Source organism: Mycetomoellerius zeteki, unplaced genomic scaffold (assembly GCF_001594055.1).
Source record: "Mycetomoellerius zeteki isolate Tzet28-1 unplaced genomic scaffold, Tzet1.0 scaffold128, whole genome shotgun sequence".
NCBI lineage: Eukaryota > Metazoa > Arthropoda > Insecta > Hymenoptera > Formicidae > Mycetomoellerius > Mycetomoellerius zeteki.
The window spans coordinates 1,499,872-1,517,449 of record NW_017256212.1 but is presented as its reverse complement, the minus strand read 5'-3'; the positions used below and the strand labels follow the sequence as shown (position 1 = coordinate 1,517,449).

The 17,578-nt window shown below is 32.6% G+C and overlaps 1 protein-coding gene across 1 annotated transcript in view; it reads right to left on the bottom strand.

Annotated features, from left to right (window-relative positions):
• The window catches only part of LOC108731463 (cyclic nucleotide-gated cation channel alpha-3), a 179,723-nt gene that overhangs the window by 16,440 nt on the left and 145,705 nt on the right, over window positions 1-17,578 (bottom strand). The window contains exons 11-12 of the mRNA XM_018461813.1: window positions 10,465-10,614; window positions 4,877-5,044 (exon numbers count right to left, since the gene is read on the bottom strand). Of these exons, the coding sequence (XP_018317315.1) occupies window positions 4,877-5,044; window positions 10,465-10,614 (318 nt within the window). The remainder of the gene's footprint in view (window positions 1-4,876; window positions 5,045-10,464; window positions 10,615-17,578) is intronic.

Genomic DNA, 17,578 nt, shown 5'->3' with positions numbered 1-17,578 from the left:
GCCAAAGACATGATTTCCAAGGCTGAATCCGACCCAACATTCATCAAACGCATCATTACTGGAGACGAGACGTGGGTTTATGAGTACGACACGCAATCCAGACATCAGGCGAGTGAATGGAGAGCTCCAAATGAGCCAAGATAAAAAAACCACGTCGTTTTCAGTCGAAAAAGAAAGTGATGATCACGATTTTCATGGATTACAACGGTATTGTACATCACGAATTTTTGCTAGAAGGTCAGACAGTTAATAAGGAGTATTATTTGGGCGTTATGAGACGTTTGCGTGAAGCAATTCGCCAAAAAAGAAAGGATTTGTGGGCAAACAACTCGTGGATTTTGCATCATGATAACGCACCGTCTCACAGTGCCATCATTATCCGTGAATTTTTGACCAAGAACGAAACGAATACCATCCAACAGCCATCGAATTCACCCGATATGGCTCCCTGCGATTTTTTTCTGTTCGATCGAGTCAAAAAACCACTACGGGGAACGCGTTTTAACAGCCGAAAGGAGGTAATGGAAACATCGAAGACTCTGATGGCTCTACCGACAATAGAGTTCCAGAAATGTTTCGAGAGCTGGATCAAGCGCTGGCATAAGTGCGTTGCAGTCGATGGGGAGTACTTTGAAGGGGACAATATTACTTTTGATGAATAAACTTGTATTTTGAATTTTCTGAATGAATTCCGGGAACTTTTTGATCAAGGTGGTATTGTCTGGCGACATTTTAGCGTTCTATTTGAATATCGTCATATGTATTATGATATTATTTATATTTCCAGTGCATAAAAATAGGATTTTGTGTGAGACAAAATTAATTCAACGGTTGTGTGCAATTAAAAATAATTTTCTGTTTATATTAAAAGAAATAATGAATATATATATCCATTCAGATACACACACGCACACACGCACACATGCACACATACACACACATACACGCGCGCGCGCGTGGTTTAGGTTTCCTTTATGAATTCTAGAACTAATTTTATAAAGCATAAAGGAAATCTTTTTTTATTATAATGTTATCGTGTATTCTCTGAAATATGATGCTAATCAATAATACTTATTTTCACAATAAAATTTCAATGTAATTTTAATGAAATTTTCTCTACCACTATTATACTATTCGAATTTACTTATTGCATTAGTAGTATTATTTTTATACAGAGTGTACAGATAACTATAATAATATAATATCATATACATAAAAACCGTAATTAACATTTCTAGCTATACAATAAAAATAATAATCATAGCTTACGGGCAATCATATTATTAAAATAAAGTTGATTTTGCTGATTACGAATATAATTCGTTAAAATTTTACTTAAAACAGTTTCATTTATAATTATATATATATATTTATACTCGTGCGCGCGCGCGTGCCTGCGTGTATGTATGTGTATCTGAATGAATATATATATATATTCATTACTTCTTTTAATATAAACAGAAAATTATTTTTAATTGCACACAACCGTTGAATTAATTTTGTCTCATACAAAATCCTATTTTCATGCACTGGAAATATAAATAGTATCATAATACATATGTCGATTTTCAAATAGAGCGCTAAAATGTCGCCAGATAAGATGGCCGACTCTCCTGCCGCGCGGATCTCAATCCCCTCGCTCATAAGCTGGCTCCGTCCAGATATTTATACGTCCATGGTTCTTTGTGCTTAATATTCCTTACAAATTTATACAATTTTCGGTTTAAGTCAACTTTGTGATCTATTATTTGTCTTGAAACACAGTCTTAAACTGAAGCTAACAATATTACAAATTAAATTATTGAATAATATTACAAATTAAATTGTAAGCAATTTAATATTATTGCTGCAAATATAAGCATCTTAAAAAGCTGTTAATGATTTCATGTGCTAATAAGAATCTTAGAAACTGTAAATAAAATAAACTGTGACGTGAACGGGAAAATGTATAAAACAAAAAATATTATTAGGCACGAAGAACCATCTTAACTGCATTTTTCATTCATGTACGGAATATATTTATTTTATATTACATTTACTCATTATGTAATATTTAAAAAAAATTTATAAATAAAAAATAAATTGCAAAGAATGTGTTTTATTAATATCCGTTTAAATTATCGCATTAAAGATTCTCATTCCACAACTTCCTCTTAAGTTTAGCAAGACTTACGATGGCTCATAGAGAGCAACGTAGCCGCATTTCGCGTTAAACGTGCATTGAAAGTTCTGCGCCCCTCAGGAATATAGGTATCTTTCAAAAGCTTGACCAAAGTTCCATGATCGAAAATCTTTCAAGACATTAACGCGCGAGGGTATCGAGGATCGTATAGAGCGGCGGTAATGCTGAAAGGGCTTAGCGAGGCGAAGACGCGATTTCGCTGTGCCGTTCAAAAGATTTTCGTCAGCGCGTGCTAGTAATAGGCGTAGCGGCGAGCTGAGGAGTTTAATTAATTAATCCGGAACTGTGCGACGAGCGCAAAGCGGCCACCCTTTGCTCACTTTGCGGTACAAGGTGGCGGAGTTCGCCGCCGCTGTTATAACACGCGAAACTTTCGAGCGCGGGCATCGTCGTAGAAACTACGACAAACATAATACAGTCGTTTATCCTTCGCATAGCTTCGGAGATCCGTAAGAGAAAAATAAAATTGTTCTCTGTTGAATGGAGTTGTTGAGTTTCCATCTGTATAATCGCGGCAAAGGGTCAAATTATTTCCCTTTGTGGAAGATTCAAACGGAAAGTGGTAGCTTAGTTTTAAAGCGAAGATTTTATCAAATAATATCGAGCAAATGAAATTTATTTAACTCGAACAATTTCGTGAATTTTATTCAATTGCGAGTTAAATCTATGCTTAAATTTTGCTTCAATAATTTTGAATGACGTTGACGAGAGATGGTTATAAAAATTGTACTAGAGCATCTTTTTCAACATCGTGTGATGGTATTTGTCAGTGTCAAGTCGACTTTTTGAAAACTTTTCTGTAGAGGTTAAACCTTCAAAAACCGACTTTTCATGCGCGACAGCCCACTTTCATTAGACGCTCGTTACGTTTGCAGAAGAAACGAGAAGGGATTACGCGGAGAGTAGAGCGAGCGTTTTTTTTTTCAGCAAAAATTGAGGTCGGGAAGAATATTTTGAACGACGGTTTTTCGGAAATAAGAGCGATACGAGATAGACTTTTATATCATAAGCCCTCGAGGCAGTCAACTAGTATTTACAATATTTTTTTGGAGGCGAGTATGTACGCTAGGAAAAGAAATTTAGTACTTTCGATAAAACTGTTTAGTTGAGGTATTTTTTAACAGCAACCAAACAATTTGTTTATGTAATAGAAAATTTAATTGTTTTTGAATATAATTTCTCCATCATGTAAATAATAAAAATATTTGTTTATACTTAAGTAAACAATTTAGTTTGCATAAAATTACAGTTTTGTTCGATACATTTCAACTAAAAGTTTTTGTTCGGTATATTTCAACCATATTTTTGTTGTTTCAGCGAAATTTTGATTCATAGGACAAAACATTTTCCTAATATATTTTACAACTGTCGCGCGATCCGAAAGACAGGAAGAGACAGAATGGAGCAATTTATCAATGGATTATCGCTTCATTAAACTTCAACAATATTTCTTGTTATATTGAAATTGGAATTTATACATTGAAAGATGAGAAAATTAATATAGATCAAGCAAATTAATAAAAAGTAAATTCAAATTTTTGCAAAGAAAACTTTAGCAGCAGTTAATCAAATAAAAACTTATCAAAGCTTGTTCAATTACATTTTTATCTTTATTGAAGAATGAATATATTTTTTGGAATCAATTCTCTCGCGAGTTGAAAAGTTGGAATAAAACTTGGTCATTGATTTTAATAAAAAGTTCGGGATGTAGTTTAGTTTCGTTTCAATCGCAAGAAAATAACAAGTTCCAGAGTAACTATTGCGATCGAGTGTCGAAGACGACTGCTAGCCTTTACTAGGACGTCACGCGGGGATATGATATAATATATCTATTTCAAAGCATCTTTAACGACTATTATACTCGAAACTCCAGTCTAGCGTTCCACAATGGTTAATTTGTTAATGCGCCGTAGCAGAGCGACGAGCATATCTTGATGGAATCCTCCATTCTTGGTTCGAAGTTCTCCGGATGGCATCCGCACCCCGAAGAACTTACCTTGCCGAGGGCGCATAAACTTCCGTGAGTCTAGCTATTTTAACGATGGTAACGAGGAAAGTTTCAGGCATTCGAGGCGTTTCGGTTGTGCACCAAGCTGTTCGCAAGACGCGACGCGTTCGCAGTCGTATTCGAACCTGTTCCGCGCAATTCTGAGAACGAGTGAATTGAAAAGCAGTTTTAAACGTATTTCCAACACGTTGATACCAGCTTCGCGGATGTTAGCGCAGATCGCACGAACGATCTTCGAATCACTTGCGAAACACGCTTAAGACAGACGCAAAGAGAAAACAAGCCGAATTACAGAAGGAAACGCGAGAGTTTCTTTCGAATGTCGATACTTCACGAGTTATCACGGCCTTCCCGTTCGTTAAAGTTTCATCAAATAAAACGAGAGAACATCGTCGTAATCAAGTCGATTCAAGATAACTGGGAAGTTTTATAAATCCGACTTTTTGTTATCAGCTGTTAGTTGAAAAAATCTAATTTATCAAGTCCAAGAGAGAAATTCGATCGAGGTATATCTTTAAAAGCTTTTTAACTTCTTCGTGGAAAAATTCGAAAGTTGTTCCGAGTTTCGAGAGGGGTGTCTCATCGATTTGTTCTACCAATCTGGCGCCGTTAAAGAAACATGATAGCTATTTGTATGTACTTGATGCGCGAGTATAATAGAGACGAGAAAGATAGGCTCGACTCACCTTTCTCCAGAGGAGCTCTCTTATATTTCTCCAGCCTCTTGACTGCAATGGCTTCAAGGCGCACCCTGGCAGCCGGATACTCCTTGAGCACGTCCCACATGTCCTTCTTGCTGAGGACGAAGAGGTCCGAGTAGCCGACCGAGCGCACGCTGGCTGTTCGCCGGTTACCTGCGTCGATGTAGCCATTTATTGGTTATCGGGATGCATCAAGCTTTCTTATGTAACCGCACGTGATCGATCTGTCGATCGTTCCGCCATTTTACCTACAGCAGACCCGCTCTCATTTCCTCGGTCCGGATGCACGTGGTTCCGATTGCACGCTCGATACGTCCGCGCGCACGCTATCTCTTTAAGATTCTTTTACATCGTTTTATATCCGTACAAAAGCACAGTAATTTTGATTAATCGGGTTCGTTACGGTTCAGTCTTCTATGTTAATTGATTGCCAGGTCGCTCAACTCGTTTCCCTGACTTTTTCAGAGAGACATTTAATCGTCCGACGTTTGTTGGCTGATAAATTGATGAATAATAGTGGATACGAATTAATTGTCCCACAGTTTACCATATTTATCCGTTTCTGAGCGTGTTTTTCGTGGAATAGAATGTGGTTAACTTTCGCGCGGCAGAAAAAGAAAACCCCGCAAGCTAGACTAATGAAGTACGTAGTTTGCCCAGAATGTGATAATGGCGAGCCATTGTTTACAACTTTAATTGGTGTCAACGATATTTTATATACCGGCGTAAAAGGCGCGTAATTAACAAGGTAACGAAGAACATAATTGCTTCAGACTACAGACATGCGCGCAAGTCTGAAACGTAGCAATAACAGATGCTACCGAGCATAAACTTTATAAATTTCTGGGAAAGATTTAACCATTAGATAAATGTTATGTTCAGAAGTTCCGCTTCATTAGTATACTACGAATATACCTGAACCGTAATACAAATTGTAATAATTAAGCTTAAGGCGACAGGAAATTTTTCCACCGCTTGATTGAAAATTATGCTTATACGTCTACGTTGAACCAGTAATTGTGGCATGCGGCATACGTCTCACTGTCAAGGTGAAAATTGTAAATAGCAGGTCGCAATTCGCGTCATATATTATTCAGAAAGTTTTCGAACGCAGCCGTTTCCCCTGCTTCGCTTTTCACTCAGTTTCGAATATCGTAATACGCGCGGAATCGTTAACCGTACATCGAAGAAATTTAGCGGATGGAAATTCCGCTTCCATATTCCTCGAGTATCTGAATTACTTATTTCAAACGGTCTTTTCCGATAAATAGACATTTTATGAAGGATACAAATTACCTTTAAGAGCATTTTACATTTTAGAATTTCTCAGAATTTGCGAGATATTTCGGTAAAATAAAATTTTATTGCTCGAACATGTTTATTATATTACAATTTTAAGTAGCGAATTTAACAAGATGCTAATTTTGCGATTGTTATTCAATTGCGGTACGATAATTAAATGATAATCTTATTGTACGTTTTTGGCGGAGAATTTTGTGATTAATTGACGATTTCTTCATGATAATGTGTATGAGCAGATGAATTAGAGCTCAAAATTCGCGAAATGTTTTCGCAAAATAAAATTTCGTTGTCCGGACGTTGTGTATTTATTAGGTTACAATGTATTCATTAAGTAAGGGAGTTTAACGAGATGCTAATTTTGCGATTGTTATTAGATTACGGTACGATAATTAAATAATAATTTTATTATACATTTTCGACAGAGAATTCTGCGATTAATTTCTCTAGAATAACGTGTATAAACAGACGATGTGCGAATTTTACCTTATTTCTTACTATTATACATCTTAATTTTAATAAAAATATACCAATATACCTATATTTTGCTGTAGTTTCTTTGATGGCAATGATTTTCTTTTATCGCTGTTTGTGTCAAATGTTACTTATCACAGATAACGTTAATATATTTGCAATGAAGTAATGAACAACATATCAATACTTGATAGTGGATATACTTTTGAAGAAAGGTAGTCTATTTTACTTTTCATTCAATACTTTTTTCATTCAATACTTTTCATTCAATACTTTTCATTCAATATTTTTTTTCTTTATGTGTATTCGAATAGTGAAAGCAAGATAAAAAATCGGCTACCTTTCTTCATGAATAAATCAAAGCAACCAAGTTATATAAGTTGATATTTCAAAAGCTAAGATAAAGGACACTAGAAACTACTGTAATCCATTTGTACATGTGTATATATATATATATATGTGTGTGTATGTGTGTAAATATATATATAATTATTGATAATAATTGGTAATAATTTGGCGGATCCGAATGCAGGCCAATACAACCGTATGAAATCAGCACGCATTACAGAAGTAAAAATTACAATTATTAAGAGCCTACATTAGGGAGTGATGGCGACAAATTGTGAGAAAGATATGTGAATGGTGCAATGAATAGTAACATGGTAATATATCGCGTGAAAATGGAGATGCTCGTAGGAAGCATTTGTAAATGACTCTCGAGCGCAATGATAATTCTCGCAGACAATCGCCTGCATTAAAGCCATAAATAATCGTGGTCGATTTATACAAGCGAATAAATCGGTTGTTTACAAATGCTATCCCTTAGTTATAAATGTTATAATAGATAACAATTAATAGATATGCAAATGGTATAAGAATAAGAAATGTACAGTCCCAGCGTGACGTTGCAGCACCGATTGTGAGAGTCAAAGATATGATGCTGAAAGGGGCGCGACTAAGAAACTGAATCCGAATCGATCCAGTTTTAAGCTATTTCTTCTAACAGAGCTACGAAAGCGAAATAGAAAGAGAATTGTGAGCACGACTGATTAAAAATATGATTCATTAAAATCTTATCGACCGGTACGCCTTGCTGAGTCGTCGTCTGCTATTTCGTCTACGATTGGCACACTTACTATCTATTTTCAAATAAAAAAAAGAATAATTTCGATACGTTATTGAACGATGATTCGATCTGTATCTTATTTCTATAGCCTCGTATTCTTCACGTGAATGTCGCTAAAAATTCACGATGATTCGCACAGGCGCGAGCTAGGTGCCGTAAAAGAGAAGCTTTCAATCCTGATATTTTACGACGTACGTCATAATTCGGTCGGTCGTTCCGGTCGATCGTAAATAAAAAAAAATAAAATGGAGTACAGTAGCCGTGAGAAAGACTGAAGAAGAGTGGAGACTAAAGGGCAATACGTGTCACGGGCCTTATTCGAGATGCGTCGACGGTCTCGCAACGACTCCGCCGCGTGTGTGTTTGCGAAATTCAATTAACTGTTATTGTTTATTAGATAAGCAGAGTATTATAAAAATTCTGACCCAATGCAAACACAATACGAAATTCAAATGTAAATGATACGTTTGCACGACTGAAAACGCCCGCGGAATTCACGGCAATACCCTGGCACGACCGGCACTCTGTTATCTACGAGTAACAGTATATGAAAAGCTTTTTACACTTTCGCGAGAGACAATATTGCCCGGTTTTGTAGATACAATACGTAGCAGAGTTATAGAAGACTTGTGTTTGTTAAAAACATGAGCTAGCGTAGCCACCGGCATAAATAAGGAAAAAATTCTTTATCAACTATTTTATAAAAAATATAGAGTAACGTAAAAGATTAAATTCTTTTAATTTAATAATGGCGGGGATCGAGGCTCTGAAAATACGAGGAGAAAATTCAATTTGACCCAGATTAAGATCACTTAAATGGAGGTTCAAACGCAGCTCTTATTAGCCCGAAGTTTCTTCACGGCGAATGCGAATGCAACGTTCGTTCGAGAAAAAGAGTTTTCTAAAAGAAATTCGATAGGAGAATAAAGTTCGTGCCGTCTCCGAGGCGACTCTTTATACGCGCTGGCGGACGTTGGACGTTTATTTTTTTTTCGTCTCGACGAATCATTCGAGGGGAACCGGTCCTCGAAAACAAGAAGAGACCCACCATCGATCCTGCGCGGACGGCTCTATACTCTATCCTGACAAGCGAAGGCAATAGAATTGTCTATGTAGAGAAATTGGAGCGATATTTTGCATTGCCAATCTTTTTTTTCGCCCTCGAGCGGTAGCGAAGTCCTGGAAGACGCACGAGTGATTTCGCGATGCTTTGGAAGTCGGTTTTCGTATCACGTCCATTAAATTGTGCAAAAAAAAAATGTAAGCGGGAAAAAGAAATTTGCCCTCATTAATTCTTTTGTCAACGTGCGCTCGACGAATGCGAATAACTATTTGAGTTTAGTGTAGTTTGTTGCTGTTCAGTCATTTGATATAGTACGTGCGTGCGGATTATGAAGTTAATCTACTGAAACTCATTATTGTCTAGATTATTTATTAACTACTTGTTTATATATTTTTTATACAAAAATAATTTTTCTTTTTTTACTAAGTTCCTTGATTTGTTTAATTTGTTTTAACAAAAATATGTTTTTTCTATTTTTTATACTCTCCAAGTTTTCTTGATTTGATTTAATTTCCATTTTGCATTTAAAATGAAAACTCTGCATTCTGTGGAAGAGACACGTGAAACTTCTAATTCAACAGTCAAATTCTGCAGTAAATTTGTGGTGATTATACGTGCCATAAATTCTGCGATAAATCTAATACGAAAATATCCTATATAGCCGGCGAAATTATTTCAGTAGGGTAGTATAATGCAACGTCAATCACAGTTAAATTAGATAAAGCTCGTCTTTCAATGTGTTTGAGAGAATATAATATCACGACCGTGATAACAGAGACGGTAAAACTAGTTTAATTCCCTGTTTATTTATTTAATATTTGCGTAAATCTAAATTTGCGTTTAACTTTGTTTAAAATGTATTTGAAAATTATGTTTAATTTTGAAAGCAACCGGAAATAAGCTTTTAATAATGGCATGTTTATCGTTAATATTTTTCTTGCGGATTGGAATAGTTACTGAGAAATTTGAGATATATTGTCGACATTTCTGTTGATAACAAGAAGTATACCACTCTGAATTAAATAAATAATAACGAGGCGCACGTAAAAATTATTATATAATTGAGGAAATAACGTGACATCGATAATAATATATCGATATGTAAATTAGTTTGAGAATATATTCCATTTATTATAAAAAACTTTTATTCAAAATTGTAATTAGGAAAAAGTATGTAATTTTTATTAATTATAAATTTTCATACTTTTTTAAAATTTACCTCAGCTTTTTTAAAAATACCATTCGTATCGTAACTATTTATCCAATGCAGAGTCAAAGGATTGATATTCATCGAAGCTAGGGGAGTGATAATTATTCATATTAATTTGGAGATTAGTATAATCGATGTATGTATTTAAATTCTGTTCACCGCGCGGGCGTCGTTGCATGAACGTCGATCGCGATTAAAAAGGTGAAAATCGACAAGTGGGACAAGTCTGCGAGAAAAAGAGAGATAGTGAAAAATTGCTAGAGAGATCGTTTTTAGATCGGCTCATACCGGCTCGACGGCTTGCCCTCTCACAGAGTGGTAAGAACGTGAAACGTGAAAACGTGATCGTGAAAAACGAAGGGGGACAGCTCACGGGCCCCTGGTCCGTTTGGAATATTTACCGCACTCTTTACCTGCGGTCCCCATATTGAGAATGCTGATCTCCCCGAAGTAGGAACCCGCCTTAAGGGTGGCGAGCACCGTCTTCCCGTTGTCGGCTACCACCTGCAGTCGGCCCCTATTCACTATGTACATCTCCTTTCCCACCTCACCTGCAATCGCACAAAAGCGACACTTAAGTTAATTATTCCGTTAACCACTTCTATCTTTGACTTCAATTTAATCAAGGCATTTAAGTTTCTCGGCGGCCTTGCAATCCTCGATAATAAAACTGATATAAAGGGACAGTGGTACAAGTCATATTTTCCTTACTTCAAGGAATAAAAAGTTTTGTGAATGTACTTAACATAAATTTTATCTCTTTTTACATAGTCTCTCTTTATGAGTCTATAAAAATAATAAGTCGAGTCAAAAAATATGCCATTAGTCAAAGTTGGTATATTTTAAGACATATGACAAGTGCTGGTATCTTCTTTCTTTTATGTAATAACGTATTTGTTCCTCCAATCCGATTTTTTCTTCATCATTAACTACGACGTATTTTTCAGTGTAGGAATAAAAAGGAGAAATAATGAAATAAGGCTAAGAACTGATAAATTTTAATAAAAACACAAGTTGTTTTTTATCTCTTTCTAAAATATGACAAGTAGAAAAAAATACCGATTCATTGACATTGAAAGAACTGACTTTAAAATAATTACATCGAAAGTGAATTTGCAACTTTCCGCGCAAAGCAAGATCTACTCCCATTATCCGATGCTTTAGATTCCTCACAATGAATACTCTTATAGAACAACGTTTAATAAATTATATAACAAAATCTTGCATAAAATTTGGAATTTGCAATTTTATACGAGTATATTTACAAATTATTGAAATAGAACCTCTTGATCTTTTCTAAAATACCTATAACAGTATATCCTATTTCGACATAATATTTTGTCAATACAATATTTTGTTATTACAATATAATAATCAAATAGTGAATCATATTAATGGAAAACTAATTTTGAAATATTTATCAAATTAAATTTGGAAAGAAATTATCCAATAATTGAGAATATTATTTTAGTTATATTTTGTAGAAATATAATTGTGCTCATAAAAATGCACAATTATTATATGCAGAAATATTGCAACATGAAGTATAATATATTTAGCATAGCTAAATTAAAAATTTTAAGTTTTAGGATGCATACTATATGATCCGATCTTCGTTCAGAAATATTTTTCGAGCATTTGAAAATAATCAGATAATGTCCCGATTTGCTACTATTTTTTTCTTCAATGCTATCGACACTTAGTTATATTTAAAAAAAAAAATTAATTAAAAAGTATTCATATCTTAAATTAGATTTGTCCAATTTTTGACAAATAGAAATTTTATTCATTAAAAAATTTTATTCTAACAAAACTGTTGCGTTATGGCAAATTATCTTAGTGTAATTATTGGAAAATTGTAAGTTCACTTGCTATTATTGTGCAATTGTTCATAATTTGCTTATCAGATAGAATTACCATGTGTATATTACATGTATATTATATATTATGTGTGTTTGTGTATGTTATATAAATCATACAGAAACAAATTCAATCGATAAAATCCTAGCATAAAAAAAATTTTTGTATTTTTCGAAATTGGGATCACACGCACTTTATATTCCTCGCGTAGAAAACAACTTATGTGTAAAATTTCAGGTCAATCAGAAGCAGCGGATATTCGGAAACTAATTATTAAAAAAATGGCTTACTTAAAGATTAGTAAATAAAAATATTAAGAGGAGTGACAAAATACCCTTTACACACAAGCGCTTTATTATATAACAAATCAGTGGCGGCCCTCCGTACATAATTAATATATAAACACTATTGATGGTAAGTGAGATTCAATTAAAATGAAAATTGTACCACTATGTAAAGAAAAACAAGAAGGAAATTTTTAATCAATTTTTAAATATAAGTAATAAAAGTAGAGTTGTATATATATTGATTATTGAGAAAGTAGGGCTGTATGATTCGGGAGTTAAGCAGATTCAAACCGTACTAATATTTATATTTTGTCAAAGAACAATAGTTTGTTTTGGATCTTCTATAAGCAGTTTCTACAAAAGCGTTTAGCATCGTTCTTATTTTGTGATCAGTCACGAATATTCCGTAACACAAAGCAATTATAATGGCAGAGCAAGGAGCAATATATCGCCGTGAGATATTCCCGGTTCGTCTGTGGATACGTAGACATTACACAAAAATACGAAGAACACTCTTTGCGAAATGTAATCATTGTTTGAAGCAAATACTAATTCAACCGTCGTTTCTCTTACATAATCACTTGATCAAGGAACATTCAAACGAATTAACAAAAGAAGAAATGAAAGATAAACGTACACAATGGACATGGGATCATATTACCATAAAAGACATACAGAATGCGACATGTAACATATGTGGCGCAGTACTTAAGTATCATCAAGGAGGTTTCATCCGTATACGTATACACTTAAAAACTGTACACGGGTAAGTATGCTCTAAAGGTTATCAAAAATTCATACAGAAGAATATAAAATTGACAGCAATTGATAGTAATAAATAAATAATACCTGAAAAAATGTAATGATTAAAACAAGTGTTCAACAAGGCACTCATCGGGATGTGTGTGCTATTTACCATGTTTAGTCCAGAAAAGTACAAATTAGTAATATTGGTTCATTTTAATTTACAAGAATAATCAGATCTATATATGATATGAATTTACCATATTGCTATACTAGATCGCATCTCAATGTCTCCAAATAATAAGTTAAAAATTATAAAATAATACATTTGGCCGCATAAAGGAGTAATGTGCATAATTGAAACTAAATTCTATGTTGTATTTTTTACTTCCTTAATCACTCTATATTTAAATGTAGGATATTACCTCCGTTTATAGATGATATGGATAATGCGAATAGCGATGCAAACACGGATACAGCTACAAAAAAAGATCAAATACACTCAGCAACTTCATCTAAAATTAATAAAAACACGGAACAGATAGGTGTTCTTGATAAGTAATTATTCACTGTACATTTATTATGTTTATTACAATATAAATAGATTATTTGGATTAAACATTGCGTTTCTTGTACAAATATAAGAAATATTAATGAAGAACAAGTAGAAAAGAGAGAAACAGTTATGTTAATCAAAGAATAATTGAATGTTGTTTGTAATAAGCAACAAAATTTTAGTACTTCATGTTCAGTAATAAAATTATTGAATCCGAAACATATATGGCTATATGCAATATAAGTATCAGGGATGGAAATCCTTACTTTTTATAATCTATTATAATGATTTGGCAATGACGTTGCAACTTTTTATGATGGTAACAATAACTAATTAAAAGCTAAGATTGGGAAAGTTACTTTTAAAAAGTAACTTGTCACTACGGATTGTTTATTGAGTACAAGTAACTTACTATTTGTATTGTAATGCGTCGAATCGTTACTTTTAATTATTATTTTAACTCGTTATAAATAATGAATACTTTTTTCAATACACAACGTGTGATATATAATAACAAGTTATTTTTAAAAATAACTTTTTCCCAACACTTAGTTTTTAATTAATCATAAAAAATTGCTCCATCATTATCAAATCATTATCATAAAAAGTAACAATAAAAGTAACGGCGTTACTCTTACTTTCCATCAACGTAATAAAAATAATGATTTTTACATAATTACGAGTAATATAAATGTAACATTAAGTATAAATAAATATTTTACAACTGTTCAATTTTTTTCATACTATATATAAATAAAGATTCATTAAGCACTTTAACATAAAAGATCATATTTTGGATTTTTCTTTCTATAGAAATGTGGCAGACCATATTTTGAATCTTCCTCTTCAAAGAGATGTGGAAAATCATGATTTGGATCTTTCAATCCATAAAGATGCGGATATAATCGAATGTTTATCATTTCCAAGCCAATCATCAGCTGTAGCATTTTTTGATATTGAATTTTGCGAAGAAATCTTCAATCTTTTTACACAGGAATAACTTACAATACATTATGAGTTACTCTTGTGTTATATATTTTATTAATTATTGATAATGTATATACGAGCTGAATATTATGAAAGGTTTAATTTTTAGTTTAAACCTATTTTGTAATTCATGTAATTATACAAGATACTATTATATTAGGTGTATAACTAAGTTCCCGCCGTTAATATCTAAATTTTTTTATTAACGCAAAAGGAACAATGCAATTGTTTTAATCATAGTATTTTCTGTTCGCATCTACCACCTTTTGCCATCTTTTAGGCGACATACGAATGCCGTGGCGAAAGAATGTCTCGTCTCTTGACACAATGAAGTCATCGACTCATTTTTTTAACATCTGTTTCATTTTGATAGTACATTTTGGAGACGTTGTACTGCATTGATCGGAATAAGAAATAATCAGACGGCGCGATGTCTGGAGAGTATGCTGAGTGGGGACAGATTTCCCATTCAAGATCATATAGTGCTTGTTTGATTTTATAAGCAACTTTTTGCATTATCGTGGAACAAATTGATTTTGCGTCATTTTAAAGCAACTGCCGGTTACTTCTTTTGAATTGATTGACTCAAACAATTTTGCAATCAATTTTTTAAACGTTTGAATTCAAGCAAATGAAGAAAAACGAATGACAGTTGCTTTAAAACGACAAGATCATTTCGTTCCACAACAATGCGAGGGCTTATGTTGCTCATAAAGTCAAATAAACATTATATCATCTTAAATGGAAAATCCTTTCCCACCCAGCATCTTCAGACATGGCGTGATCTGATTATCACTTCTTCCGATTGATGCACATCGTCTCCAAAATACACTTACAAAATAAAGCAGATGTTAAGAAATGATTCGATGACTTCATCGCATCAAAAGATGAGACATTCTTTCACCGCGGTATTCGTACACTGCATGAAAGATAGTAAAAGATGATAAGTGCAAACGGCGAATGTTAAAACCATTGTATTGTTTCTTTTGTATTAATAAAAGAATTTTGATAATTAACGGCGGGAACTTAGTTATACACCTAATAATTCTTCAAGATGTAATTTTGCAAATGTTTTGTATTATCTAAATTAGGCGTTAAGTATTTATTCAACATGTGATGTGAGATGAGTAGATATTAATTTAAGTATCTCGTAATTTAAGAGACATACAAATGAAAATGTTTAAGGAGATGTATGAAGTATAATATTGAATCCTCTTTAATAAGAATAAATAAAAATATAAATGTAAATTCATGACATAAAAACGGTTAAAATTAAATAAAGGAAAACAAATACGTTAAATAAGCAACTATATATGCATCAATTACTAATAAAAATGATAATAAATAATTAATATGAATTATTAATTTTTGCGTAATACAAGTGCAGTATAAGTTTTAAATATGGACACTAAATAAACATCATTTAACTATTGTATATTATATAATAAATACATAATATTTAATTAAATGCATTTTTATTAATAATATACATTAAATATATGTAATTTATGTAATTTTTTTATAAAAAAATACTTAAAATATTCGTAATTTTACATTACATATCAAAGCATAGTTGTATAGCATATAATATGATGAATAAATTATTAATTTGATTTCATTTTTATATAAATCATATTATTCATGAAACGTACACTCTTTGTATAATGATGCTATATATTTTGTTTATGGCTAAAGTCATAATGATTTGCTACTCACTACAAAAGATATAAATATCCTTCAATCTCCATTGTGATTCTATTTAATATTCATAATTTACATTTATATTTTGGTTGTTATATATCAGAGAGAAGTAATTTTAAGGCTTTCTTTTACATTCTTATTATTTACTAAGGAATTTAAATTTTTGGTTATACTGTAAAGATAGTAGAATATTTCATGATTCAGTTGTATAATAGGTGATTTTTTTAGCGATCTCTTGGTATATGTACTAGGGTTTTTATTAAGGATGCACCGAGTATCTGACGTATGAATTCGATACTGTTTAAAAATAATTTCTTACTCCGCGACATATATAATAGACGAGACATAAAAAGAATAAGACGTGAATTATACGGCTAACTATGCCTCTGTTACTAATGAATAAACACGCAAAATATTTTGGTACATTTTGGTACAGTTTGATTACTATACCAGAATCACGCTAAAAAAAAACCGCCTAATGATTTTCTTTAATGTATCTCGACAATATAAATTTTACCTAAGCTATATATCTTCTATGTATCAATCACACTTAAAATGGAAATATTAAATTACATATGCAAAATAGACAATGTATAGGGGAGACCGGGGCTAAGCTGGCATTTGAATTTTGAGTGGCAAAAATATATCTTATGAGTTCCCAATTTATATTGTAGATAGCATCTCGTGTGTCTTCTTTACCAACGAAGTTTGGTTAGTTTAGGTGCCGCGTTATTATGTTTAGGTAGTCAAATATGTTTTCGACAGTCAAAAGTAATTTTTGAGATTTCATTTTCCAAATCACATCATTTTTTGTGTATATGGATGAAATGAAATTGCAAACACCAAAAATTTTTTATTGCCATCTTGTAGTCTTATAATCACTCTATATAAAACGCTAATAACCATTTGATTAAAATCGTTTTTTCTTTGTTATTAAAAATTGCAATTAAAGAAAAGGTGCCCACTTAGCCCCGGTCTCCCCTACAATACTGCCAGGAATTAGGAGGAAAATCGAAGGAAATATAAAAAAAATGGTATGGTATTGTTTTACGTATGCAATATCAAGAGAGAATAATACAGTTACTGATTAAACGATCGAATAAATGGAAATCTTTGACTAGTAAACACAACAAATTATTTTTTAATTTATTGAAATGTTTTAAACATATAAAAATAAATTAAAAAATAACATGTTTGCAATATATCTTTAAAGTTAATTAATATTGAGAAACAGATACATACATAAAAAAAATTATATTACTTCCTTATCTCATCGATATATTGTATTGTTTAAATCTTAACCATTTACATTTTTCACCTACTAATTATTCTCTCTATCATAACTAGGGCTATCATTTGTACTGTTTCCAAAGTATATTT